Source organism: Carassius auratus, chromosome 22 (genome assembly GCF_003368295.1).
Source record: "Carassius auratus strain Wakin chromosome 22, ASM336829v1, whole genome shotgun sequence".
Taxonomy (NCBI): Eukaryota; Metazoa; Chordata; class Actinopteri; order Cypriniformes; family Cyprinidae; genus Carassius; species Carassius auratus.
Genome location: NC_039264.1, coordinates 11,242,135 through 11,267,560, shown reverse-complemented (window position 1 = coordinate 11,267,560; position 25,426 = coordinate 11,242,135). Strand labels below are relative to the sequence as shown.

Below are 25,426 nucleotides of genomic sequence, written 5' to 3'. Positions count from 1 at the left end.
TGGAACATTAATGACATTTATAATGCTATGTTAAGATTTTTGTTTCAAATGAATGCTGTTCTTTCGAACTTTCTTTCTTTTAAAAATGAATCAGCACAACTGTTTTCAACATTGATGATAATAATATGTTTCTTGAGTAGTAAATCAGCATTACTTCACATTATTGAATGATTTCTGATGCTGAAAATTCAGCTTTGATCACAAGAATAAATAAATGTTTCAAAAAATATGAAAGTAGAAAAGGTTTCAGCTGTCTTTACTGAATCTTTGCTGAAATAAAATAGTACCAACTTCAAACGTGAGCTTTACTTTAACTAGTAAGCTTTTAACACATGAAATCTTTATGTATTGTGGAGATATTTTTTTGAGATGTTTTTGCATGGAATGTACTAAACCAGAACATTTCTTAAAGATTTTTTACTTGAAGAATACTGAAAAAAAATATTCGTCATACTTCTATTTTAAGGGATGCAAAGCAAGCACTTGTGTGCTGTGTCTTCGGCTGTGTCATAAAGCCTAGTAAGCTGCCTAGATAGTATTTCCTGGCATCACAGTCATTTCAGTGACATCAAAAAATGCTGTTTGGGTTGGAAGACCATCTATTTGTATCTATGTCTGCTGTCGACAGAGTACAGATGTGATAAACCCTTAGAAGAGAGACACATGTTACCATTTTCAGGTTTGCGCCTCTCCTCCAGCGGAGGCACGTTCACCAGCTGCAGCACTAGAGGGCGACGAGTCACTATTCCTGAACCTCGGGGAAGAAAGTCTCGTCCAACCAAACTCTCCAGTACTGAACTCTTCCCACTGCTCTGTGGATTCATTTGACCACATGCTTGACTTCACAGAGAAAATACTTGCACTGTGTTTACATGTACACCTGCTTCATGACGTGCATGATGTATTATCACAAAACAAAAGTAAAAATGCATTGCCCTGAATAAAGTCTCAAGTTCAAACCTTGCATATTGTTCACGACTCACCTGTGATCCCACGACTATGATCTGAGGCAGCTGGATGATCTCGGCTCCAAGTGTGAGGAAAACCTCCTGCAGCCTGTTAATAATGGGGATCAGAGTTTCCATCTTTGAAGAGAAAGAAAGATGGAAGCACTGGTTGTGAAGCTGATATACAGCACTCAAACAACGGATCATAGCTTCATCAACAGAGATGCTTCACGCATTATAACAGTGATATATATATATATATATATATATATATACACAACACATTTTTACAATTGTTTTACAGAAAGAGGTTTTTAATCACTTAACTATAAGTACATTTTGTATGATCTATTTTATATATTTTAAGAAGTACAGGTCTAAATAAGAATGTTGCTTCTTTTTTGTTACTCTGAATGACAATGGAACATCATTCACCCATATTTTTTATAAAAGTTGATACATACAAACATATATATATATATATATATATATATATATATATATATATATATATATATATATATATATATATATATAAAATAAAAGTCTTGATTCACACTTACATCTGAGCAGAAAGTATTAAATTCATAAAATTGTGGCAAAGTTTATTCTTAATTCAAGAACATATATCTGCCAATGACAAGATTTGTTAATGTTTAAATCATAAACTCATAAACATATTACATTTATATCAAATACATCTAACACAAGTCTGAAGAACAAACGACCCTGAAAGACACTGATTAGATGTGATTCATTTGTAGTACACACACACACACACACACACACACGTTCATACGCATAGCTAGTAATTATAAGACCATTTAATTTGATAAAATGAGAGTAATTTGGTATTTAATGTTATAGTCATGTTGAATATTTCACTACAGACATCAGCCCTGCAGTGTGATGATACTGACAGCAGAACAAGGTTAACGTTACATGACAGCAGAAACCATAAAACGGGCTACATACCTTACTGTAATGCGATGTGTGGAGCCTTCTACAGAATTACACAATCAGAGGTTTATTACGCTCACTGTCATGCTGGAAATATGGAAAACATAACGTATAGTCAAGGGAAGACCGATATGTTTCGAGGTTTTGATTTTCTGCTCCTCTACAGCACAAGCTGTCAAACTAGACGGATCCGGCGTCAGCTACGATAAATCTGATTGGCTAATGCAGTAATGACGCAAGAGTTTATTTTCATCTTATTGGATAACATACCTATCAATCATAACATGTCATGCCTGGTTTTCCACTCCCCTTTCCAACATCAGGACCCCTTCAATATTATTTCGTCCGTGGACTTCAATCACAGGAGCATATTTGGATTTAGATAATTCTTCTGGACTTACGAGAAGAAGAAAAAACTAATATTTTAATAACATTTTAAAACATTTGAAGTGTGTCGAAGGATGTTTGTGTAAAATCATGTGACAGATGAAAAAGATAGGAGTTAGGCTTGGTGAGGAATTGAGGAAGTGTGAATGAGTCAGGTGCCTTGTCCAAATACCCACACTTGTGGCCATCTGAAAGCGCGTGCGCGTGCGCGTCATGAAGTAAGTTCGCAAGACTGTCCCAGATCTTAAAATCTCAGATGTTATCTTGACTCGCTGAAAGCTTAAAGAGGTCATATGATAAGATTTAAAGGTTTCATTTCTCTTTGGAGGTTAAAAACCTGTTCCAGAATAGATAAGATCATTAAAGTTGCAAAGACTAAAGTCTCAAACCCAAAGAGATATTCTTTATAAAAGTTAAAAACTCGACCACACCCTCCTAAAATGCCTAACACACCCCCACATGCCTATGTCATGATGTGGCAAGATTTGCATAATGCTGCACAAATGTTCATGCAAAGAAAGAAGGCTTAACTTTTTTTCTCACTGTAGTATTGTTGCCACCAGCGCCATGTCGTGGAGACGCTGTGTGTTTCATTTCAAAAGCAAAGATACTTTGCTTGGCCTTTAGGACACAACTAGAAATCAAAAAAAAAAAAAAAAATTCTAAGATTACGAGATTAAGGTTGTAATATTTTGAAGATAAAGTTGAAATATTACGAGAATAAAGTCGAAATGTTTCGAGAATAAAGTCAAAATGTTTTGAGAATAAAGTCGTAATATTACAAGAATAAAGTCAAAATGTTTTGAGGATTTAAGTAGTAGAAATTAAAGTTAGATTATTTTGAAAGTAGGCCTTTATTGCCCATGAAAATATTCCTGATTGAGGGCACTGGGAGAAGTTGCAGGCCTCCGGGATTGACTTGAATATTGTTGCATCCGAGCGGCTGCAGCATTTTACCGGGATGAGGAAGAGTCCAGTTTAAGGACTGGCGGAAACCGCTTAATATCAAGATTATGATATTAATTAACAGACTGAACAGGAACAACTGTTTATTTTAACATCAGCTCACACAGCCAATCGACTTTCCTTTGGGGGGAGCTGTAGCTCTCTTATTTAACCTTATTAAATTTTTTTTTAATACACTACAAATATATATGTGGGATTATTAGCAGAAATCATACCATGTGTCAGACTAGCGGGGTTTTGAAATAATATTTCCAATTCCATTACATTTGTTGTTTGCAGTGTAACAGCCACCCAATAGCAATAAGATTTGTGCTTTTGAACAACCTACTTTTAATGTCTCAGATTTCAAAATCAGTTTTATAGCGAAACACATATTATGTGTCTTACAATAATGTGTTTTTCAAGCTTTTTGATTCTCAGATCGCTGTATTTATGTGAAACAATTCATAAATATTTTTCTTTGTGAAAATTCCAAATATGTAAAAATGTATTTATGTTAATATTTCGACTTTATTCTCGTTTAATTTCGACTTTATTCTCGAAACATTTCAACTTTATTCTCATAATATTTTGACTTTATTCTCATAATTTCAACTTTAATCTCGTAATCTTCTACTTATTTTTATTTTTATTTTTAAACGTGGCACTAAAACGCTGTAGTATTTCTAGAACAAATCAACCCAAATATTCAGATGTGTGCAGTGCATTTTATGGAGGACTGTTTCCTGATCTGCCGGCTGTTCTGACTCACAGTCTGTAAATATGTTTTCATATTTAAAGGATTTGCCACTGATGATTCAAACGTGAGTTTTGAGCAGTGTAGAGTAGAGCTTGATGTTTGTCGTTTCTCCGATCACAAATGCAGACATGGTTTTATGTTTACGCGGCATGATGCAACACAATGTGTAAAAAGACAGTATAAGTCATTATAATCAGTAATTATATCCCAACTGGATGCAACAAATGCCTTGTTTATATAGGGTTTTAATGTTTTTTTTTCTCTGCGCTCGGGAGACATCATCACAGTATGTTAACAGGCGTAACATTTCCGTCACATGCTTGAGGTATTCGGCCAATCACAACGCACTGGATAGCTGGCCAATCAGAACACAGCTCGCTTTTCAGACTGATAAGCTTTGTAAAAATCTATGTGTTTCAGAAGGCGGGGCATAAAGGAGGAACAATAATGTACAGTATGTGGAAAATTATGTTTTTGTTTTTTTTTTACCTTAAACTGCACAAACACATTTCAATACATCAAAGACACAAAATAATGTTATTTTTAGCAACCTCATATTATGAGCCCTTTAACACTCCAGAGCAGTATTCAAGGCTTAGTGTATCCCATCATGCATCATGTTCTAGAAATAAATCGTGAGACTTTTTGCCAAGATCGCATGAGAGGTCATAGCAACCTTTGCAATGTAAGTTAAATAATAATAACAAGATATTACATACAGTTGGTATTAAATCATACATGTTTTATTGCTGCTATAAAGTGAGTTATTCGTTCAATTAATTTCTTCCTGCTCGCCAGAAAACAAGGGAGGGCTTTTTTTGAGCTGAGATGGTAATGAGAAGTCAGATTCATTTTGGCGAATCGGTTCTTCCGAACGAAACATTTAATTTGATTCACTCAACTTTGCGTCGCATTACAATTTAGTCAATTACTATTGTCATTATTGTTCTGTGTTTGTTGTGTTGTCAAACACTCTACCGTGTGACCCTCCTCACTGTTTTGTTTCCTCCCTAAGGCCTCTCATACTGAATACCAATTTGAATCTCCTTGCGAGTCGGTTCGAATGAATCACTCAATAGAACCGGTTGAAACACAACGCGCTCGTGATTCGAACGTCACTTTTTTTTTGCGTCAGTCCCTTGTGACTCTACAGTCATGTCCTGTTCTGCTAGGAAGAAACACATAATGCCCTACAACAGCTGATGTGCATCTGGATCATAAGGAACATTGGATGATTTTTGTAGAAGATTCGGAAAGGGCACCGATTATCAAAACAGCAGCGACGGTAAACGTGAAGAGGTGAAGGTAAATTGTCTGACGGTTTGTTTTTCGCGCAAAATCTGTTAAGCTGATTGGTGCATAAAATATTACACCATTTTAGACCCGAGCGCTCTTTTATGTTTTTGCACCTATTAATTTCATAATGTGGATTATGTGTATACTTCTATTGATTGGTTCGGTATAACCATGCCATAAAATATCTGTCCTCGCCAGGACAGAGTTCCTGGTCACACAGAACAAAGACTTTGTGGGTTTCACTTCTGTAATATTGTCTGAACGCGTTTTAGTAATGCGCTTGTTACAATGTAACTGCATGTTTTCACCACAGTTACGTCACATGACTCGATGAATCACGTGAACGCTGCAGTTTGATTACTGCCTTTCTCCTTCGCTTCAGAATATAGCTTACTGATCACGATACTAGTTGTTAAACTACCTAGTTAAACTAACCAGCTAAACCAGAGCTCAAGTAATCCGATCATTTGATCTGATAATATTCCATAATTGTTGCGCCGTGCTCCCATTCAAACATTTCAAGGCTATAAAAATATGTAATAAATAATAATAAAAAGTTGTAAATATGAAGCTAATAATATAAAAACACATCCTGTTCATAATGATATTTATTACCAAAATTGTCATTATAGATTTAAACCTTCAATTGTTGCAGACCTCCTAATATATATATATATATATATATATATATATATATATATATATATATATATATATATATATATATATATATATATATATATAATACCAAACAATTTTATACAAATACAACTTTATTATACAAAATATTTTTTGACTTAAACCTTTCTGTTTTTCATAAAGACAACAAAAATATGGCAAAAAAATATTTTAGATACATTTGACATTTTAACTAAGTTTAACTAGCTGAACTAAAAGAAGTAAAACTACAGCTTGATTAAAATATGGCAAAGCCACGCAATTAAATAAAACTAAAATGACGAATTCTCTCAGACGACAAAACTAGAAAATATAAAAATAAAACGGTTTCTTAATATTGATCAAAAAACCTATAATAGTATCTCAATTATGCTAAATTATTACTGATACATATTAATGTACATAATAAAGAAATATAATTTGTACTTATGAAAAAATTCATAAACCGGCACAGGCCTGTATTTTGATATAAATATGAATCTGTTTAGATGATAAACATCTGACTTTGTGAAGGCCAGTACATCAATGACCTCATGCCAATTCATTTTACTCATTTAAAGTCAAACATCAAATATAATATCCCTAAAATATTGCGAAACAAATGTGCAGTTTCATCTTTTCAGTGGAAGTTTACCTGTCAAGCATCTGTCTTCTGCTTCTGTCTAATATCCTCCTCTGCTTCACAGCTTACTCCTACACATCATGTCCTCCCGAAAGAAGGTGCTGCTCAAAGTGATCATCCTAGGGGATTCTGGGTAAGTGTTTCTGCAACACCTTTGTGCTTTCAGTGATGTTTCGATTGCTATAATCGGTCGGCTCTGCCATATTCAGCAGTGACATTTGTGTGCTATTCAATGCATTTCTAAAGCAGCTGTACATACTGTATGTAAACATCATTGACTGTGAAACTGCGTGATGAGTGCAGACCGTCATGATGGCATTATTATTTCTAGGTTGCCTGTTGAATGGATTTTTCTTGTTTGTCTTTGACAGAGTCGGGAAGACCTCTCTGATGAACCAGTATGTGAATAACAAGTTCAGTAATCAGTATAAGGCCACTATTGGAGCCGACTTCCTGACAAAGGAGGTGATGGTGGACGACAGACTGGTCACCATGCAGGTCTGCATTCATTTAGATTTAACTGGAGTACATTTCAGTCACACAACCGCAGTCAGAAGAGTCTGGGGTTAAGACATCAGTACTTTCATTCAGCAGGAATGCATTCAATTGATCAAAAGTTACAGTGAAGACATTTATGGCATATATAAAGGATTTTTTTTTTTTATATAAATGTCACTATTTTGAACTTTCTATGCATCAAAGTATCTTGAAAAATAAAATGTATCAGTTTCCACTGAAATATGAAACCGCACAATAATAAGAAATGTTTCTTCAGCATCAAATCAGGATACGAGAATGATTTCTAAAGATCATGTGACACTAAAGACTGGAGTAGTGATGCTGGAAATTCAGCTTTGATCACAGAAATGCATTTTATTTTAAAATATATTCACATAGAAAACATAGATTAGAATTCACACAGAATTACTGTTTCTACTGTATCCTTGATTAATAAGTGCAGCCTTGGTGAGCGGAAGAGAAAAAAACATGACAAAATCTGAAATCTCAAACATTTGAATGAAAGTGCAATTCATGTATGAATGAATAAAATAAAGGAATTTCTGGGACATAATTCACCCCAAAAAATATAGAAGAAAAATAAAATGTATTTTTTAGAAGGATAAAATACAATTTTTTGCATAGTTTTTTTTTTTTTTTTAATTTCTATAGTTTCATTTGTATGGTTTAAAGCACCTTTATGGAAAATATGAAAAATGAAAAAAAAAAAAAATGAGAGAAAAATCAACACTTAAATGAAAGAAAAATGGCAAAGCCAAAAGTGACATCATGGTATTATTTATGGTCTTTTTTATTTAATTAAATTCAATTCAAGTTTATTTGTATAGCGCTTTTCATATTACAATTCATTACAAAGCAGCTGTACAATATATGTTTCTACAATATATTTAGTAGTTTTATGTCGAGCATTATGAGATTTACTGTCATATGCCTATAATAGCAGTGATTTATCATTGAAATTAATTGTTTGGAAACTGCTGAGGTATGAATAAGAGGTCAATGTGCTCTGAAGATGATGCCATTATTTTGTGCCCAGTTCCTCACAGCTGTAATCATCAGACAATCATCCGCTTCATACAGTCCTCTCACTGATGTGAAGCCTCTGTAGTTACTCGTAGCTAATGGCTGGGATCTCGTCTCAGTGTTTGACCCTCTTCTGAAGCAAAGTGCTGATCATGTGAAAGAAAGAAGTCACATGTCTGCTAATCCTCTGCTATTTTCCAAGTCAGCACAGATTCCTGTTGTGTTTACTTGTAGCCATGTTGTAACCTGTATGACTGGTCATGTGACGTGGATCCCACATGCCCAGACCAGCAGTGCTTGGGTTATTTGTTACATAAAAACAAGTATTCTGTAATATAATACTGTAGTGGTTCTGTCTGAGCAGTTACTCATGATTACTTTACTTATGAATCTCATATTAGCCGTTGCAAACTGGACAACACAAGAATAGACACAAGGAATTGTGTATGTTTATTAGTGTTATAATAAGGTACAAGAGGCTGAGCTACATTGTTAAAGGGACAGGTCCCCCCAAAATAATAATTTACTCATCCTCTAGGTGTTTCAAACCTGTATGTGTTTCTTTTCTGTTGAACACGAAAGAAGATATTTTGAAGAATGTTGGTAAACGAACAGTTGCTGGTAGCCATTGACTTCCATAGTAGTGTTGTTTTTGGCGGCCTGTTTTAATTTTAATTTTAGTCTAGTCTTTGTGTGAAAGTGTCATTTCAGTTTTTATTAGTTTTAGTCACGTTCATACTCTTTTTAGTCTAGTCAAGTTTGAGTCAACTAAAAGTCTGAGCTTTTTAGTCTTATTTTAGTCCGAATTATCCATTCATATTTTCGTCTAGTTTTAGTCGATGAAAAACTGATGACATTTAGTGTAGTTTTAGTCAATGAAAATCATATTTTAGTCTCTTTTGTTAGCAATGCAATTCTATTTAACCCAGTCAATATAGTATATGTTCCTAGTAGCATAGAAGAAACCAAAATTTTATTTTAGCCAAACCCATTTCAAACAAGGTTATCTTATTGTTACCTTATAGACTCAAGAATGAATTAATTCCAGACACTGAAGACTCTCTGATTTGAATTTACAACATTTATTTAACCAACCGAACATGTTAGAAGTACACACATCGGTCCCTTTCTTTATGTTTGTTGTCTTTTTCTAAAACATGCCGTGAGTGGGGTTTGAGGAAGTGATGTCGCCTGCGTCTGCGGTGTGACCTGATGAAGCCCCTGAAGTGAGACACAGGAAACAGAAATACGGCAAAATAATAATAATAACGCGACTAAACGAGACAAAATAACGTTATAATATTTCGTTCTGGTCAACGAACCTGAAGAGACATTTTAGCATAATTTTAATTTTGTAAACCATATTTAGTCTCGTTTTTATTCGTCAACAATATTGCATTATACATTTAATTATAGTGATCGTCACATGACTAGTATTTACGTTGCGTTTCGTCTCGTTTTGTCACGTGATAAAGGTTAGTTGACGACGATATTTAGTCAGAATTTTCGTTGACGAAAGCAACACTATTCCATAGTATGGAAAGAAGTACTATAGAAGTCAATGAGGATTAGTGACTGTTACACACAGGGTGACTAAAATATGACAAATTAAAAATGTTATCACTTTAATAAAGGCAAATAATATAGTGTCAAAAATGAACTGTTCTTAAGCACCTTGTTGTTATGTACTGTCAATAATTGTGTTTTGTTCTTCTAGATTTGGGACACGGCGGGACAGGAGCGCTTTCAGTCTCTGGGCGTGGCGTTCTACCGAGGGGCGGACTGCTGCGTGCTGGTGTACGACGTCACCGCACCAACTACATTCAAGACCATGGACAGCTGGAGGGACGAGTTCCTCATTCAGGCCAGTCCTCGTGACCCGGAGAACTTCCCCTTTGTTGTGCTGGGCAATAAAATCGACCTGGAGAACCGGCAGGTGGGTGTTCAGACCGGAGCTGGTACGCTTTAAAGAGTCACAAATGAGTCAACGGATGTGTTTTGAATGGCTGGTATGGATAATATAATGAGATGTGCACTAATGTTCAAAAGTTTGGGGAGAGTAACTTCTTTCAAAATCATTCAAGTAAATAAATGAGTGAATACTTCCAAATTTTTTTCGGATTTTTACACCAAAATCCAAAAGATAATATGATCTTTTGCATTGTTTTGTATTATTATTTTTGTATTTAATTGTTTAGTGCCGAATAACATCTTAATGTTTAAATCAGATTTACTGACTATGATTTTTTTTTTTTATAAATTAATATTCTATTCTGTTCTATTCATTAATATGCTTCTGTTTAGCAGGGATTATTAGAATTCTTCAAAAGTGACGATAAAGACTATTTCAAATAAATACTGTTCTAGTCATCAAAGAATCCTTTAAAAAAAGTACAATTTCAAATAATAATGTTCAATTTAAATAGATTTTAAAATGTCTTTTATTCCTGTGATGTATAAAGCTGTATTTTCAGCATCATTACTCCAGTCTTCAGTTTCACATCATCCATCAGAAATCACAATAATACGCCGATTTGCCTAAACTTAATGGTAGTCTATGTGAAAGGACTATTATTGGCCAATAATCTAAAAAATAGGCAAATAGTCAAAATTAGAACAGGGAACATTGTGTCTATCAAGAGAATGTTAAGTGACTTTTTTTTATTTTATTGTCAGTCTTTAAGACATAATTCATAATTTCATCACTAAATCCTTTCTGTTTTGAACAGGTAACGACAAAGCGAGCTCAAGCATGGTGTCAGAGTAAGAACAACATCCCCTATTTTGAGACCAGTGCCAAAGAAGCCATTAATGTTGACCAGGCCTTCCAAACCATCGCTCGCAATGCACTTAAACAGGTACAGGAAGTTGTGAATACCTGTCTTCAGATCAATTTCAGAAATACAATTCAGCAAAATCTGATTGTCCCATATATCTATCTCACTTTCAGCAAGATCATGTTTGATAGCAGATGAGAAAAGACAATAATCAGTAATCTATCACCCTGTTAAAAAGATGAACATCGTGTATTGAAACCATTTACTCCCCAAAGCTATAACTTTGTTACATAGAACAAAAAATTAGACGTTTAGCAGAATGTTCACGCAGCTCTTTTCAATACAGAAAGCTTTGTACAAGTAGCTTGTGCTACATTCCACATCTTCTCCAATCTAAAGTGCAGTCACCTTTGTAAAATTATTGCTCTCTGCCTTTAAAATCTAATTTGCAAATATTCTTATTTGCTGTATGAAATGGATTTAACGTACGTGATTTTGGACATTCATAAATGTGAACGAAATTTTAATATTAGACTTAAACATTGGTGTTTTTTACACACAAAGTTATTTTATGACTCCAGAAGAAATGGAATATAGTAACGTAGTAATATGTAACTACTAGTAATATGTAAATCAGTCACATGAACAGTTTTTTCTTGCGCTTGTCGTTTCTTGACTCTTTTCACTGCAGCTTTTCTTGCAGTGCAGCATGAACATTCGGCAAAATTGCTCTTTTTTTGTACTACACAAGAAAGACGATTTTCGAACCTTTCGCCGAACAATAGGGATGTAACGATTAAACACAAGCCGGTTGAAAATCGATTTAAATATCTGACGATTCAGATCTGTTGAGATGTTAAACAAATCGCGATTCAGTTAGTAGTAGTAGTTTACATGAATGCATGTCTGAAGGGAACTTACTGTCTTCAGAAGAGTTCAGATGGTATTTTTTCTTCTCATCTTGTCTCTGTGTGATGCATATTAAAGTTAATAAATGCAGCGCTTCTTTGTTTACAGCGGTAACCAAGGAAACGCTTGACGCTCCCCCTGCTGGCAGAGAGTGAATCTGCGTCTCGTTCAGCTCGTCTGCTGTTTCGGTTTCATGCTGATATTTTTATGTATAGTTTCACAAAACTGAAGTCAAATCATTCTGTTTTTGCTTCAAAATTTCTAAATAATACAATCTAATTTAGATTAAACACTGCTTGTGTTGCATGTATGCAGCATCTGTTTGGATCATGATTAAAATGCAGTGGTTGCCTCTAATTTAAAATGGAAAGAGCACAGACAAAGCATTATTTTATTATATGAAGTGATTTATTTGATTTGGAGCTTGTTTTAAAATATCAATTTAGTTTTGTTATTTACATTTACATTATATAAAAAGTGTGTTATTTAGCAGACGCTTTTAACCAAAGTGACTTACAAATAAAAACCAACAAAAGAACAATAATATGCAATTGCTATATTAGTATATTATTATAGTGTTATATTTCAGTTTCACAAAGAAACGTGCAACATTTTGTCCAATCAATAATAAAAGGACACATTTAATTTTCATAAAAAGTGAATCGCCTCAAATCGTGAGTTGAGTGAATCGTTACTTTTTTTACATTACACCCTTTTTTTAATTCTAAATAAACTTTTCCACTATTAAGAAACTTTTTTAGAATGAAAAGATTCTACACTCTTAAAAAAAACAAAAAAACTATTTGGAACCTTTTTTCGTTGTCTTAAGGACATTTTAACAAACTTTTTATTTTTTCCACCATAAAGAACCTTTTCAATGGATTTTACAGTAAGGTTCTTCATGGAAGGTACCATCAATGCCAATAAGCAACCTTTATTTTTAGGAATGTATTTAACTGGCTGGGATCTGTCATCAAGTAAACACTAAATCTGAAATGAATTGAACTTTCAGGAGTCGGTGGAGACGTATGACTTCCCTGACCAGATTAAACTGAGAGACGACAGACCGGTGTCTAGCAGTGATGGCTGTAGCTGCTGAAGGAAACACCAAACCGGGGACGGCAAGAGAGAGAGCCAACATGGGAAAGGGAGGAAGCGAGATGGCAAAGATCCAGGCGCCCGTCCTCCCCTTATTTCTCTTTTAAAACCTTCAGGGTATCAGATGCCGCCGCGAGTGAAAGCTGAACATCCATTTTCTTGCTGAACTCCAAGTACACGTGTGGTATGATGAACCGTTGAGGAACAGGAAGACCAATTGCATTTATTACAAGTTCTGCTATCACTACAGCTGTCCGAGATTTTCCATGTGGCTACTCCTGCTGTCTGCAATTTTCTTTTCTTTTCTCAGAAATGACCTTTGCTCTGCTAGTTCAATGTGCCTTTTTAATTTGTACTATTGTACTGTTATTGTTATCAATGCCTGCTTCACTCCTATGCTGAATGAAGATTCAGTTAAAAACATTACATATGTAATAGGGCTGGGAAATATAACAATATTATTAAAATATTTTATCTGAAATTTAAAAGGAATCAACTTTTGTTTGCACCATAGCTTCTCAGTAAAATAAACTTGCAGAAATGGCTTGGGAGCTCTTCAGATCAGTTCATGTGTTTTGATTTTATCAATCACAAGTCCCAGTTTCACATAATTTCAAATGTTTAAAAAAAAATGTTTATTAGTGTCTGTTTAAATATATTTACCCGTTAAAATGTATGGAAAACATGCAATGATAACAAGATTTTAAACTCCATTTTTTACTTTAAATCCACTTCACAAAAATGCTGTTTGTTTGAAATGATAATTCCTCTACATGAATAAATCAGGGCAAATGACTATTGTCAAAAGATAAAAAATGTTCCCTCATGTCCCAGCCCTACTAGTATGTAATGAATTAGCGAGTAAGGATGTGCAAACAGTGTATTAACTTGGACACAAGGGTACTGGGATCTTCTAGGTTGACTTCAGCATTCAATATTTTAGTCTTAGTTGTACTGTAAGGACTAATGAACGTGTTTTAAGCCACTTGATTGTTTCTGTAACATATTTCAACCATGCCAGTTGTAATGGTTTACAAAACATGTACGTTTTTGCACGTGTAGCTGTCAAAAATGTAAATGTGATTCATGAGGAGGTGATGTATTCAGTAATCACGCACACTGATGACGGTTATGTCATGCTTAACTCAGTGTTTTGATTTGCCATTGGATATAGTTAAATATTATGCTTATATTCATGAATATATACCCATACTCAACCTAGGAGCTCCTCAATTTTATATGCTGAAATACACACAAAAAAAAAAAAAAAAAAGAGAGAGAGAGAAATTCAGGCATCATTTTTATTTGGACCAAATGTAAAAATGGCACCAAAACCAAAAAAAATAAAGATGCATTTACAACCAAGCTGGCTGTTAATTATAAAAAAAAATGATAAAGAACACTTTTTATTGTAATTTAATAATATGCATACAATATTTACAAAGTTGCACTAAAAGCACCACTGGTTTCCTCTGACGGGAGAGCAACTTGAAGATCACATCGGTCTCCCCGAGCGCGGCTTCAGTCCATGTATGAGGTATCCATGCCCTCGATCTCTGGATGCAGCAGACGGCTGGCCAGACGCTCGATGTCATCCAGACTCAGCTGTCTGAGAGAGCGCTCATAATCCTGACAACAAGAAAAACAACACATCAACCTCCGCTTCTATTACCTATTATTCATTACATGCACAAATATCTTTCAGTATTCTAATCATGACCAATGATTTGATCATTTTTTACATATCTAACAAATTTAATATTGTTACCGTATTTGATTCTGCTTTCTTAATCATAAGCAGTGTTGCTATTGTTCACAAAAACTATTAAAAATCCTTTCCGTTACTTGAAATAAAGCTGAAAATATAAACATTAAACCAAAATTTACATGAAAACTAGAAATGTTGCTTTTGGCAACTAACTGAAAATGAAATAAAGCAGAACATATACACATATATACATACATACATAAATATATATATATATATATATATATATATATATATAAATCACAAATGCACAAAATTACTTAAATGAAAAAATATAAAAAAAATCTTTTAAAATTCATACAATGATATATTATAACAGTATAAATAATTCTAATAACATAACAAATACATTTATTTTTAATAAAATTATATTGAAAGAAATCAAGTGATATAGAATTAAACCAAATATGCTCAAAGTTATTGTTGCCACTGTAACCTTTATCTTGCTTACTACAAAATTATATATATATATATATAATTTCTCTAAAAAATATGCTGTCAACTATATATGTAAGTCAATAGAAGTAAATGTTTTTCAGATAATATTTTTGTGCTTCTTTTTGCTTCAGTATAAAATAAAATCCAGTTATTTTCCAAACATTTTATTGTACAGATAATATTTGTATTGTTTCTCTGCAATTACAATAAAATCATTTTATTATACTTAAGTTGCCTTTATAATATAGATTTTTTTTTTTTTTTTTGTACACGACCTTCATAATTGAACATATAGCCTTCATATTTTAGGATCCCGATCATTTGAGGTCCTTGACAATCAAATGACAACAAAAGGTAATAAAAAGAACTTTTGAAACAGAACTTTGTTTTGGCGCGACCGTACCTTAATGAGCTGCTCCTGCACTTTTGCTGCATCGGCTGGGCTGAAGTGTTTGGCCAGGACCGTGGATAATAACTGCCACACTCCACTGCCTGCTTTCTCAGGAGCACCGCTGCTGTTTCCGCTCCTCTCGCACGCCGGACGCACCACCAGATTCAGCTTGGCCTCCGGGCCGATGGAGTAATCGCTCAACCGGTGTTCATCTGAAAACAGCAGATCAAGCGTCACAGTGACGAACACAACACACCTCGTGCAATGACAGGAATGCTGCCAGTCAAAGTCTCAGAAAAACACTGCATGAGGAGATCAATATCAGACAAAAAAGAAAAGCTTTTACCTGCAAGTGCTTTTCCTTTATACAGTAGTCTCTGCTGACTGGGAGGGATGTTTAAACGCTCGGATACCAGCTCTTTCACTGTGGACACCTTTTCATTTTCTGTCACCTGTGCATGAAAACAACACAACTGTTAACAGAACTCCATATTTCACTGGCACAGTTCATTCAAATATCTATCTATCTATCTGTGTGTGTGTGTGTGTGTGTATCCTGTATTTGAACTGATATACACACTTCTTTCTGTGTATCAGTGGAACTGGGGTTATACCCAAGTTATGAGTTATTGTAGTTAACCAAATAAAAATAAATAAATAAATAAAAATCAACTTTGCATAACAGGAATAAATTATTTTCAAACAGAAAACAAATGGCAAATGTTTATATTATTATAATAATTGATCAAATTAAATCAATTATCAAAAATGTATAAAAAAAAATATTATTATTCTTAAACTTTTTTTAAAATATTATTCTAATTGCTGTTAATCTTTATTTTATTTCAAGTAAGTTACCCATTTCCTAAAATTTTAGATTTAATAAAAAAAAAAAAAAAAAATCAAGGTTTTCATAAAGAGGTCATCAAGGTAAGCAACTCGATAGGTTTGGGGTCACAGCTAACGTTACTGTCGCGGACCAAACAGCTGCCTTGACAGTGTAAATCGTGTCTATTGAGCGACCGTAATAATAAGTGCATTCATCATTATTTATGGATATAATAATCATAACACACAACAAACGAGACAGCGCTATGCTAAGAAAGCTAACAGCTAATTAGCGCCTCAAAACACCTCACGACACTCACGCTTACCTGAACATTACACTCTTTTCCTTGAAGCGGCTTTACTGTAAGAATCATATTTACATTGATCAAACTAAATACTAAATAAAGAAGAGATAATTATCTCGCTAAACATTCGTGGACTACCAGCCGACGTTTCCCACGGACATGACGTCATTAAACTGATCTGCGCATGCGCGGGTAATGTTGTGCGTCACCAAGACCAATGAGCAGGCCGTTATAATGACTTATCAAATAAAATAATTATTTTATATAAACATAACAAATATTTTTTATAAAGAATATTAACATTTTTATTGTCAATAAAATAATATTTACTCTGACAATATTTTTACATATACAGAAAACCAAAAGACACCAAAGAGGACAGAAGACCTCCAGCGTGGGGTCATGGAGAAAGAAACGAACAAACAAACAAAACAAAAAAACCTTGTAACAGAATTAAGTTTGTCTGAAAACATAAAACTCAGATTCTGAATTAAATTTTAATTTGAGATTCAAAATTAAATTTTAAAACGGTGTTGAATAAAGACACATGATTAATAAGGAAAATTGTTTTATTGAACTGAATTATGAGACACAATGAATCATAGAGTCAGTGATGTTCACACACACTCGGCCTTACATTTCAAATTTTTAATCTTTTGTCACTGATTTTTACAGTAAAACTCTGATTTGTTTACGGGGACATAATTATTATTATTTTTTTTTCAAAAGCATTGTCTGCCAGAAGCTATAGGCTCCTAAACACTAAACACATGCATGAACCCGTGAGTGCAAAAATGATGCCCCTTAAATCGAGAAGTCACCTCTCCTCAATCTACAGATTAATTTTAAACACATTTATACATAATAAGCACATACAACAACATTAATAAGTACTATGCAAAGCCATTAATATGTCAAAGTGCTGAAGTTGGGAAGACTAAATCAAGGCAAGAAATTCCACACCCAAGCTTTTAGAAATGTGCTCATATTTACTGCAGGCAGAGAGTGAATATTCTTCATTTGTCACACTGACACAGAAACTGAAATAGATCAAAGTTAGAGGCTTCTCTTCACCCTGTATAAGAAAACATATTGCAGTCTATACAACAAGGGCAGCATATCCTAAAGCAGAGGTGTCCAATCCTGGGTCAGGAGGGCTAACTGTCCTGCGGAGTTTAGCTTCAATTAAACACACCTGAGCCAGCTAATCAAGGTCTTCAGAGTTACCAGAAACTGAACTCTGCAGGACTGGACACCCCTAAATGACATGATGAAAACAAAGCAGGTTGGAAGTGTTGGAGAATAGCTGGAGAGAATGAACTGTTGTTCACATGTCCGGTTCTACGAGAGAGAGAGAGAGAAAACAAACAAACATTAGTTTCATCTATAGATCATCTGAGCTGATTTCATTAACAAATAATCATTTCATTGGAAACATGTGCTTTGTGAAGGGAATTATTGGCACTTGAGAAGAGCATGAAAACCTCAAGATTCAAGAGGCATCAGGAAACCAAAATTCAAACAACAAAGAACTTATGTGCATGTAAACTCACTTTTGTACATTTCATTTGATGCAGACACAAAAATGGGACGTCTTTATGTATATATTTATTTATAACCAAAATTCAAACTATATATATAGAGAGAAAGAGTGTATAAGTATATTAAATCCAGGTAAAGTGTCTTTAATGTTGCATATATTTTTGTGAAAATGCAAAATATATGGGTCAAATAATGGTCAGTCATAACATAACATATATATTTATGTCAAAATGAAACAATATAATTCTTCTGACCCATACTTTAAATAAAATGAAAGAGAGAAATTCATCTCCATGAGCCAATGGACAGATGTCTAAGAAAGGGAGAATTACTCAAACGGCTCCTAAATAAAGCAACTTCTCTGATCAAGATAAAGACTTTAGATGTGTTCTCACCCCAAGTGTAAGTTTTCTCTAGGCTGGTCATGTGACGGACGCGGCAGGTGTACTCCTCTCCCGACTGGGGGGTGAAGTCCACGTACTTGGTGAGGTGGAACTGCCAGCCCTGCTCGAAGGCCAGGTCGGTCTGGTGGCTGTCCGGGATCTCCACCCCGTTCCTCATGAGCTTGATGGTGATGTCAGGGGGGTGAAAGCCACTGACGTAGCAGATCAGCACGTTCTTCTTCCCATACTCTCCAGGGTTACGGCTGTACACCTGCACTTTGGGGTCAGCTAGAACAATACAAATGGAAAAAAAATGTTTTACCTGTGAATACTGTTCATTCTTAAAAATTGTATCTAGTTTAATTTATTTTATTTTATTTTTTCAGAGAAAAACAAAAGACTAGCATACATTATTACCATTATTTACTGAAGACACCCACTAAAGTGTCATTCAGTGGAACCATAAGTCATATAATGTATATTTAAAACAAGAATCATTAGATGGCATTAAAAGACTGTATTTAAGAATCACAGTGTAGCCCCAAAAACAATATATTTTTGTTTTGTCATGTTAAATTTGTACTAATCTTTCTCACTATCCATCAAACTACTAGGTTTTACCCTTTTGCCAACAACAAGTTATTATTCTTATATAAATATAATAAAACTTAGTATAATCATGATATATTTTTTATATATATTTTTTTTTTGTAATAAGTACAGGTCAGAATAAGTATGTTGTTTAATTTTTAAAGAAATATATCTGTAACGCTGAATGACGGTGGAGCATTAGCCTATGTCCCCCATATTTTGACACTTTATTTACACAAAAATAGCCATTTACTTGGATTTAATATGCTTTCTCTGTATACTTTTTTTCATTTTTAATTTGACGCAGGCACCAAGATGGGACTTCGACGTGTCCCATGTACGGGAGGCCTAGTAGGCTATTTAGGCCTGGTTGATTATTTTTCCTTTCATTTTAACACAATAATAATTTCTTAAGGAAACTAAAAACTCGATTAAATAGCATGTTATCATGTGTCATATAAATGTGACTTTATAACTACCAACCATTAATATCCAGTAAAACTAGTTATTCGGTATCTCGAGGGGTTTCCCTTGCAAAGTGAAAGTGAAAGTAAACTGTTCTGGGGATTTCAGACAAAGAAACATGTCTAAAACCTGCTTGAATTCTCCTGGACAGATTTTCACAAGCTTTTTAAAATTACATATATACTTTTTTCCAACGTTTTGGTGTGTTTTCAACAGTTTAAGGGATTGTATCCTTCGTGTTCTCCAGTAGCTGAAAGTACGTCATACACTATTAAGGTTGAAAAAATAAAACGTATATATATATTTTTTTAAAATACTGAGGATTTGATAAAGACTGTATAAACCATGGAAATATTTAATATTTTCAAAAATAAAATGAATAACAATGAGGCTACTAAACATAAAAAGCATAACATGAAGAGTAGAGAAGAACGCCCGCGTCAGAAAACAGACGCTTTACACTTACATTGTTTGGCAAAACAGCTTGCGCTGAGAAGCACAAGAGCCACTGCAGCGAGTTTAAACATGATGTCCACCGTGAGGGTCTCTCTCTGTTTTCTGTCCGTCCGTCGAGATCACGTCTGGTCTCCTAACAGCCTTCTCTCGGTCTGAACACAAAACACTGCTACACGGAAGAGGACTGACATACGGGACAACAGATTAGACCCCGCCCTCAAATATATTTATAACAAATCATATATTTCCTTTTTCTGTTGCTGGGTGATTATGGTGCTCTGATGGTTGATGGTGATTTGTGGTATTTAGTAAGTGATTTATAACAACACATTCACACTGCATCTTATGCAGCAAACTGATTTTGCTATAATTGCACTTAATGCTTATTTTGTTGTTGTTTATGTAGTGCTGATGCACTCAGGTGGTGCAGAAGTCTTCATTTCTGTACACGGTTGCCTCCATGAGATGACATGTCCCTCCTAAAATGGCTGTCATTCATTTTCCTGTCATTTTATTTTCCTGATGTGCAAACCGTGCCCGCATCCGACTTTCACTGAAAGATTTCAGTGCTCATATTAATCACAGTGCTGACTGCCAACATAAAACTGAAACAAATCACCCTTTTTACTATGCATTTAAAAAGGAAAGAGAAAAATGGCTGCGAGGGCAGACGAACGTGTGTAGCAGCGCTGCCCTTGTCTGCTTTAAACTTTATAATAAGCTCCTTTTTTGACTCTTTCGTGTAGATATGGAACAATAAAAGAGCGGCAATTGCATAAAGCTAAAGATTGATGCGTTTATTGTGGATAACTAAGATAAAATCAAGTAAGTTTGGTGACATCATTAATCAAGACTGAAGTATAGGCTACGCGCACCTGTTGCACATGTGAACTGATGGCAAGTCTCGCGATGTGTGCTGAATGAGACTTCTTGAACGTGATTTCATAGTGATAAACTATGAATAAGCGATAAGCGAGAATGGGTTGTAAGAAAACGGTTAAACTGCTTGCACGCGCCTTGGAGCGTTGTTAAACTCACCTTTTAATGCCGTTTTTCCTGCATTTGAGCGTTGCTTTGGTCAAACTCACCGCTGAATGCTGTTTTACCTCCAGTTGAGTGTTGTTAAACTCACCGCTGAATGCTGTTTTACCTCCAGTTGAGTGTTGTTAAACTCACCACTGATGAACGCGCTAAGCCTTTGCACAGAGAGCACTTTGATATCAGATTGCGAGGATTTTTAAACCTCAAAAACAAGATAAAATCTTTAACAAGATAAAAATGATCTGGCGGCCGCCATTTGACTCGCCCTGTCATATTTAATTTTTGTAGCCTATTTTTTTTATTTATTATTATTAAAAAACAATAGGCTACTGTGTTTTCGAAAGAAAAACGAGGTGCATCCGCGAAAAAAAAAACAAAAAAACTGTCACATTGAAATACATTAGATTGAAGGTCGTTCTGTATGACACGAAAAAAAAGGGAAATTCGTGTCCATAAAGACGATTCAATAGATTAAATTTCGTGTCCTCAATGACGAACTGCCGTGAAACTGGGTTGGTCTGTCTCTGTCTGTCTGTTCTCAGGTGAAAGTATTAGAGAAATACTCAGCCAGTGAGGAGAGTATGCTGGCTTCTGTCCTCACCAGAGGGGATTGTTTTGGAGAGAGAGGGTAAGATTCAACCCTCACCAGCATGGGGCGCCACTCTTTGAGATGTACATCGCAGCTTACTACCCATGCTGATCTAACACAACAACCATGTTTATTAACAAAAGAGTATCACATATATTTTTAGATCACTTATGTAATGTACTGTAGGTTGTGAAGTTTGTGAGCCGTTGTTCTAACTTCCCCAGAAGCTCTAAACAAGAGAACTGCACACTTGTGCATGTTGAATGCTTTTTGGCTTTACTGAAGACCTTTTGAAATTCAAGTCAGAAGGTATCATGTAACATTAACATCTCAGACCTGTTCCTTTGCTCTCCAGAGATGACGAGATGTCGATGAGCGCTCTTGCCACAGGCGATGTGACATGTTTGGTCATAGACAAAGAGTAAGTGTGAGCCGTGAGGTATAAATGGATATCCATGCTATGGAAACAGCATAATGAGTGAAAAAAAACCCACTTACGAATTCAAACGAATGCTGTAAAGCTGACCTTGGCTGCATTCTATCTTCTATATCCAGGGTTTTCAAAAAAGTAACTGAAGGTTTGGACGATGCATTGAAAATCTTTCCAACAAGGCCAGGTCAAAGTAAGTTCTGTTAATATGACTTGAAAGTCTGAATGCTTTACGTGAACCATTGAGTGTGATGGTTAATGAAGGACATCTTGATCCCTATATAATAAACAGGGTAGATGAAGATGGGTCTGCGTTTGGTGAATCGTCTCTCTGCAGTTTTCAGGTGTTGTGTAATCTGGGGGAAGGACAGTATGGTCACACTCAGCTCGTGAGTTTTCAATGAGCATTGTACCATGTGTATCATAAACTAGCTCTGCAGTTTAAATCTGCAGTTGGTAACTTTTGACGCTTTAGCGGTGTAAGGAATCCTTAACAGGACTGCTAATTTCCTCCTGGTCGGCAGGTGGCGACCCTCACCAGACTCTTGCTGAACCCTACCACTCATTATGCCTGATGCCTCACACCTGTGTCTTGCAAGGGGCAAGGAACTCGACCGGAAGTTGAAGTCGGGTGGGGGCTGCCATTTTTTAGCAGAACTTCACTTGCGTTAGCATTCCCATTGACTCCCATTCATTTTGGCGTCACTTTGACAGCGAATAACTTTACATCTGAGGCGTTTAAAGACTCTGTTTGTCCATTATTTATTTCTAAAGATACACGACAATGTATAAAGGGCTCCATTACCTTCTATGTTACATTATGGCCCCGTATAAACAGTTTTTGTAAAAAAATAGGCTAACGATTGCGTCATAACCACTCGGCTCTCTGTCACATTACCATACAGACAGGAGGAGAAGCTCACAGGCAATTAACTTAATATGGCGTGCTGGCGTTACATTTTAAAATACTATACAAAATAATTGATCAGAATACTTACTCCTGCTCACTCACGACAAAGAACTCCCCGCTCAAGCTCGCCGTCTCTGCAAGATTAACGATAGCAGTTTGCACGCACAGCCACTTAGAAGATTTACATCTGTCAGACAGGTTGCTGACGTCGTCAAGCTTCGTTTGAGTCTGCGCGTCAGAAACGGAAGTGCTAAAAAACGCTAAAACTGGGCTTCATTTGTCTCAATTGAGTTCCAATGGGGTCGCTGTGTCCATTTCTTTTACTGTCTATGGTGTCTTGCCCTATTTAAGTGTGTTTGTGCCATGCCTTATTGTTCAGTCTTGAGCCTATGTTACCTGTTGCAAGCTAAGTCTGTCAAAGTTTAAGTTTAAGTCTTTGGACCTTTGTGTCTATTTTTCTTTGTATTGTTTTTTGGAAGCACAGCTTCTCTTGTTTTGTTGCAATTTTTATTAGTAAAGTTTTGTCTTGTTGAAGACCCACGACTCCTGGCCATTTGATCATCCCTGCTCTTGGATTCATTTAGTGGGGAATCCATTAATTCAGTGACTTTGGACCAAACAGACCCGGATTCAATCCCCACCTAGAACAGTCACGTTACAAGCGGTTAATAAACAGAACTGCTTGCGTCTTGCGGAAGAACATCGTAGCCGGAACTACTTCTCTCTGTTTATGTCTATGAAGAATCACAAAGGTACTGGGTTACTCCGCCGCGGTACCCCCGACGCAATCTGAAATAGTCCGAATATAAACACTTATTATAGGTGCACCCTAGTGATTCAGGACAGACTAAAAACACGGTTTGGAAAATGGATTCATGGTGTACTCGCTTATTATATACATTTTTCTACATTTTGAACACAAACAAAGTTACGGACCGCAGCTCTGATTGGTTGTTTCTTACCGGGAGCGGATGAATTTCTGCAAATGGCAATAGGACACTGGGAGGAGCCAGAGGAGCTTGATTTTTTTCACAGATTATCTGTCTCATATTCTACTGTCAGGACATAATGACAGGTTTAACAAATATGTAAAAAATATATTTTTACAAAAGTTACCTACTGCAGCTTTAAGCTTATTTTAAGTTCCATGCAGTAATTATAATTCAGCCAATGTTTTTGTTACTAGGTCCATTTGAAGAATGACTCCAGCTGTAAGTTTGCATTGAAGACCATAAGAAAACAGGTGATACAGAGCCCAGGACAAAGAGAGAGGATACTTGCAGAGAAACACATCCTGATGTGATGAAGTCCATTTATTGTAAGGTCAGACCATCAGGACACCACAGGACAGGGGTATCCAATCCTGCTCCTGGAGGGCCAACGTCCTAGAGAGCTTAACTCCAACACACTTATTTGTGTGTTTACAGTTTTTCTCAACCACAGTCAGGCATTTCTCAAATCAGAAGTGAAATTCTCAAAACTGTAACCTCCACATCATTTAGTCATTTATACACATCATAAAACCAGTTTCTCATTCTTCTGAATAAGTTGTGATTGCTTTTGTAAATTCATGTGTAATACTCCTGTAAAGGATGATATTAAATGAATGAGCGTTCAAGTGACGTTTCTTCACCAATGCTGTATCATGAATCAATACAAATGATGTGAATTGCACATGTGCATAGTCTCACACTTTTCAACAGTATATTCACAAATGCATAGTATCAACACAGTATTGACTTAGATGCTGTTACTGTAACCACAAATCACAATTTATGACACAAGGCCAGGTATGTAAGTAGGTCCACTCGACTACATAGTCTTCTCTGGGCGTCATACATACACTATCAGTGAAAAAGCATGAAATAAACTCATAACAGAAGGAATAAGGAATAACAACATATATAATGAATAAAGTATAACATGAAATGCATACAACAGTACATGTATTTTACATCCGTGTCCTAATAACCAGCGTGCGATCTAATCACGGCACATTTATGCTAACCATGTGCTCGGACTTGATGGTTAACATTAAACCGAGTTTATGAACATATCAATCATATGTATCTCGAAAAACAATGAGTATAGGGAACAGCCTTTCTTACAAAACGATTACAGCAGTGATGGTACGTCTTGTGTACATTTTATACCTGTAAAGGATGATATTAAATGAATGAGCGTTCAAGCGATGTTTCTTCACCGATGCTTTATCATGAATGAAGCATATCGCGAGAACTCCCGCACGCAGTGGCGCGCACCTTTTCATTCAACCAATCACACACATCCATCTCCAGCTGATAATATGCATATTAAATCGGAACGATACCTCTTATGAAAAATCCCGAAATAGTTGCAACATGTATTT

At 35.4% G+C, this 25,426-nt stretch overlaps 5 protein-coding genes across 11 annotated transcripts in view; 2 read left to right on the top strand and 3 right to left on the bottom strand.

The window, feature by feature from the left end:
* The window catches only part of LOC113039687 (dynamin-1-like protein), a 39,328-nt gene extending 37,241 nt beyond the window's left edge, over positions 1 to 2,087 (bottom strand). For all 4 annotated transcript variants that reach the window (XM_026197704.1, XM_026197705.1, XM_026197703.1 and 1 more), the window contains exons 1-3: positions 1,923 to 2,087; positions 984 to 1,085; positions 671 to 812 (exon numbers count right to left, since the gene is read on the bottom strand). In XM_026197704.1, the coding sequence (XP_026053489.1) occupies positions 671 to 812; positions 984 to 1,085 (244 nt within the window). In that variant the 5' untranslated portion in view covers positions 1,923 to 2,087. The remainder of the gene's footprint in view (positions 1 to 670; positions 813 to 983; positions 1,086 to 1,922) is intronic.
* Positions 2,088 to 5,134: 3,047 nt separating this feature from the next.
* On the top strand, positions 5,135 to 14,236 carry LOC113039688 (ras-related protein rab7-like). 3 transcript variants are annotated; one of them, XM_026197707.1, is made up of 6 exons: positions 5,135 to 5,298; positions 6,660 to 6,728; positions 6,967 to 7,093; positions 9,855 to 10,073; positions 10,867 to 10,995; positions 12,836 to 14,236. In XM_026197707.1, exons 1-6 carry the CDS (start codon positions 5,231 to 5,233, stop codon positions 12,920 to 12,922), a joined length of 699 nt encoding a protein of 232 aa, XP_026053492.1. In that variant the 5' UTR covers positions 5,135 to 5,230; the 3' UTR covers positions 12,923 to 14,236. The 3 variants fall into 3 exon arrangements, with proteins under 3 accessions (XP_026053492.1, XP_026053494.1, XP_026053493.1); XM_026197709.1 differs by having other exon boundaries at positions 5,140 to 5,284; XM_026197708.1 differs by having other exon boundaries at positions 5,157 to 5,304.
* Positions 14,209 to 16,854, bottom strand: LOC113039689 (ubiquitin-like protein 4A). Its single transcript, XM_026197710.1, has 4 exons — positions 16,673 to 16,854; positions 15,865 to 15,970; positions 15,531 to 15,730; positions 14,209 to 14,550 (listed from the first exon to the last, which is right to left on the bottom strand). The coding sequence occupies exons 1-4, from the start codon at positions 16,718 to 16,720 to the stop codon at positions 14,443 to 14,445; spliced, it is 462 nt and encodes a 153-aa protein (XP_026053495.1). The 5' UTR covers positions 16,721 to 16,854; the 3' UTR covers positions 14,209 to 14,442.
* A 350-nt stretch (positions 16,855 to 17,204) lies between these two features.
* On the bottom strand, positions 17,205 to 20,280 carry LOC113039690 (beta-2-microglobulin). The gene is made up of 3 exons (XM_026197711.1): positions 20,099 to 20,280; positions 18,589 to 18,864; positions 17,205 to 17,992 (listed from the first exon to the last, which is right to left on the bottom strand). Exons 1-3 carry the CDS (start codon positions 20,157 to 20,159, stop codon positions 17,979 to 17,981), a joined length of 351 nt encoding a protein of 116 aa, XP_026053496.1. The 5' UTR covers positions 20,160 to 20,280; the 3' UTR covers positions 17,205 to 17,978.
* A 62-nt stretch (positions 20,281 to 20,342) lies between these two features.
* Positions 20,343 to 25,380, top strand: LOC113039691 (cGMP-dependent protein kinase 1-like). Of its 2 annotated transcripts, XR_003275057.1 has the most exons (6): positions 20,343 to 20,396; positions 21,672 to 21,757; positions 22,074 to 22,139; positions 22,274 to 22,341; positions 22,441 to 22,537; positions 24,245 to 25,380. XR_003275057.1 is itself a non-coding variant. In XM_026197712.1 (5 exons), exons 1-5 carry the CDS (start codon positions 20,370 to 20,372, stop codon positions 24,259 to 24,261), a joined length of 264 nt encoding a protein of 87 aa, XP_026053497.1. In that variant the 5' UTR covers positions 20,343 to 20,369; the 3' UTR covers positions 24,262 to 25,380. The 2 variants fall into 2 exon arrangements, 1 of the variants encoding a protein (XP_026053497.1); XM_026197712.1 differs by lacking the exon at positions 22,441 to 22,537.
* The last annotated feature ends 46 nt before the right edge of the window (positions 25,381 to 25,426 follow it).

Coding starts and splice junctions, on each gene's coding strand:
- LOC113039691 (XM_026197712.1), top strand. CDS start 20,370: ATGGTTGATGGTGATTTGTGGTATTTA. Junction 20,397..21,671: donor ATGGTGATTTGTGGTATTTA/GTAAGTGATTTA, acceptor GTCTGTTCTCAG/GTGAAAGTATTAGAGAAATA. Junction 21,758..22,073: donor GATTGTTTTGGAGAGAGAGG/GTAAGATTCAAC, acceptor TTTGCTCTCCAG/AGATGACGAGATGTCGATGA.
- LOC113039688 (XM_026197707.1), top strand. CDS start 5,231: ATGATTTTTGTAGAAGATTCGGAAAGGGCACCGATTATCAAAACAGCA. Junction 5,299..6,659: donor GCGACGGTAAACGTGAAGAG/GTGAAGGTAAAT, acceptor TCTGCTTCACAG/CTTACTCCTACACATCATGT. Junction 6,729..6,966: donor ATCATCCTAGGGGATTCTGG/GTAAGTGTTTCT, acceptor TGTCTTTGACAG/AGTCGGGAAGACCTCTCTGA.
- LOC113039689 (XM_026197710.1), bottom strand. CDS start 16,720: ATGATTCTTACAGTAAAGCCGCTTCAAGGAAAAGAGTGTAATGTTCAG. Junction 15,731..15,864: donor TAAAGGAAAAGCACTTGCAG/GTAAAAGCTTTT, acceptor TGCTGTTTTCAG/ATGAACACCGGTTGAGCGAT. Junction 14,551..15,530: donor TGCAGGAGCAGCTCATTAAG/GTACGGTCGCGC, acceptor TCTTGTTGTCAG/GATTATGAGCGCTCTCTCAG.
- LOC113039690 (XM_026197711.1), bottom strand. CDS start 20,159: ATGTTTAAACTCGCTGCAGTGGCTCTTGTGCTTCTCAGCGCAAGCTGT. Junction 18,865..20,098: donor AAGCTGTTTTGCCAAACAAT/GTAAGTGTAAAG, acceptor GTATTGTTCTAG/CTGACCCCAAAGTGCAGGTG.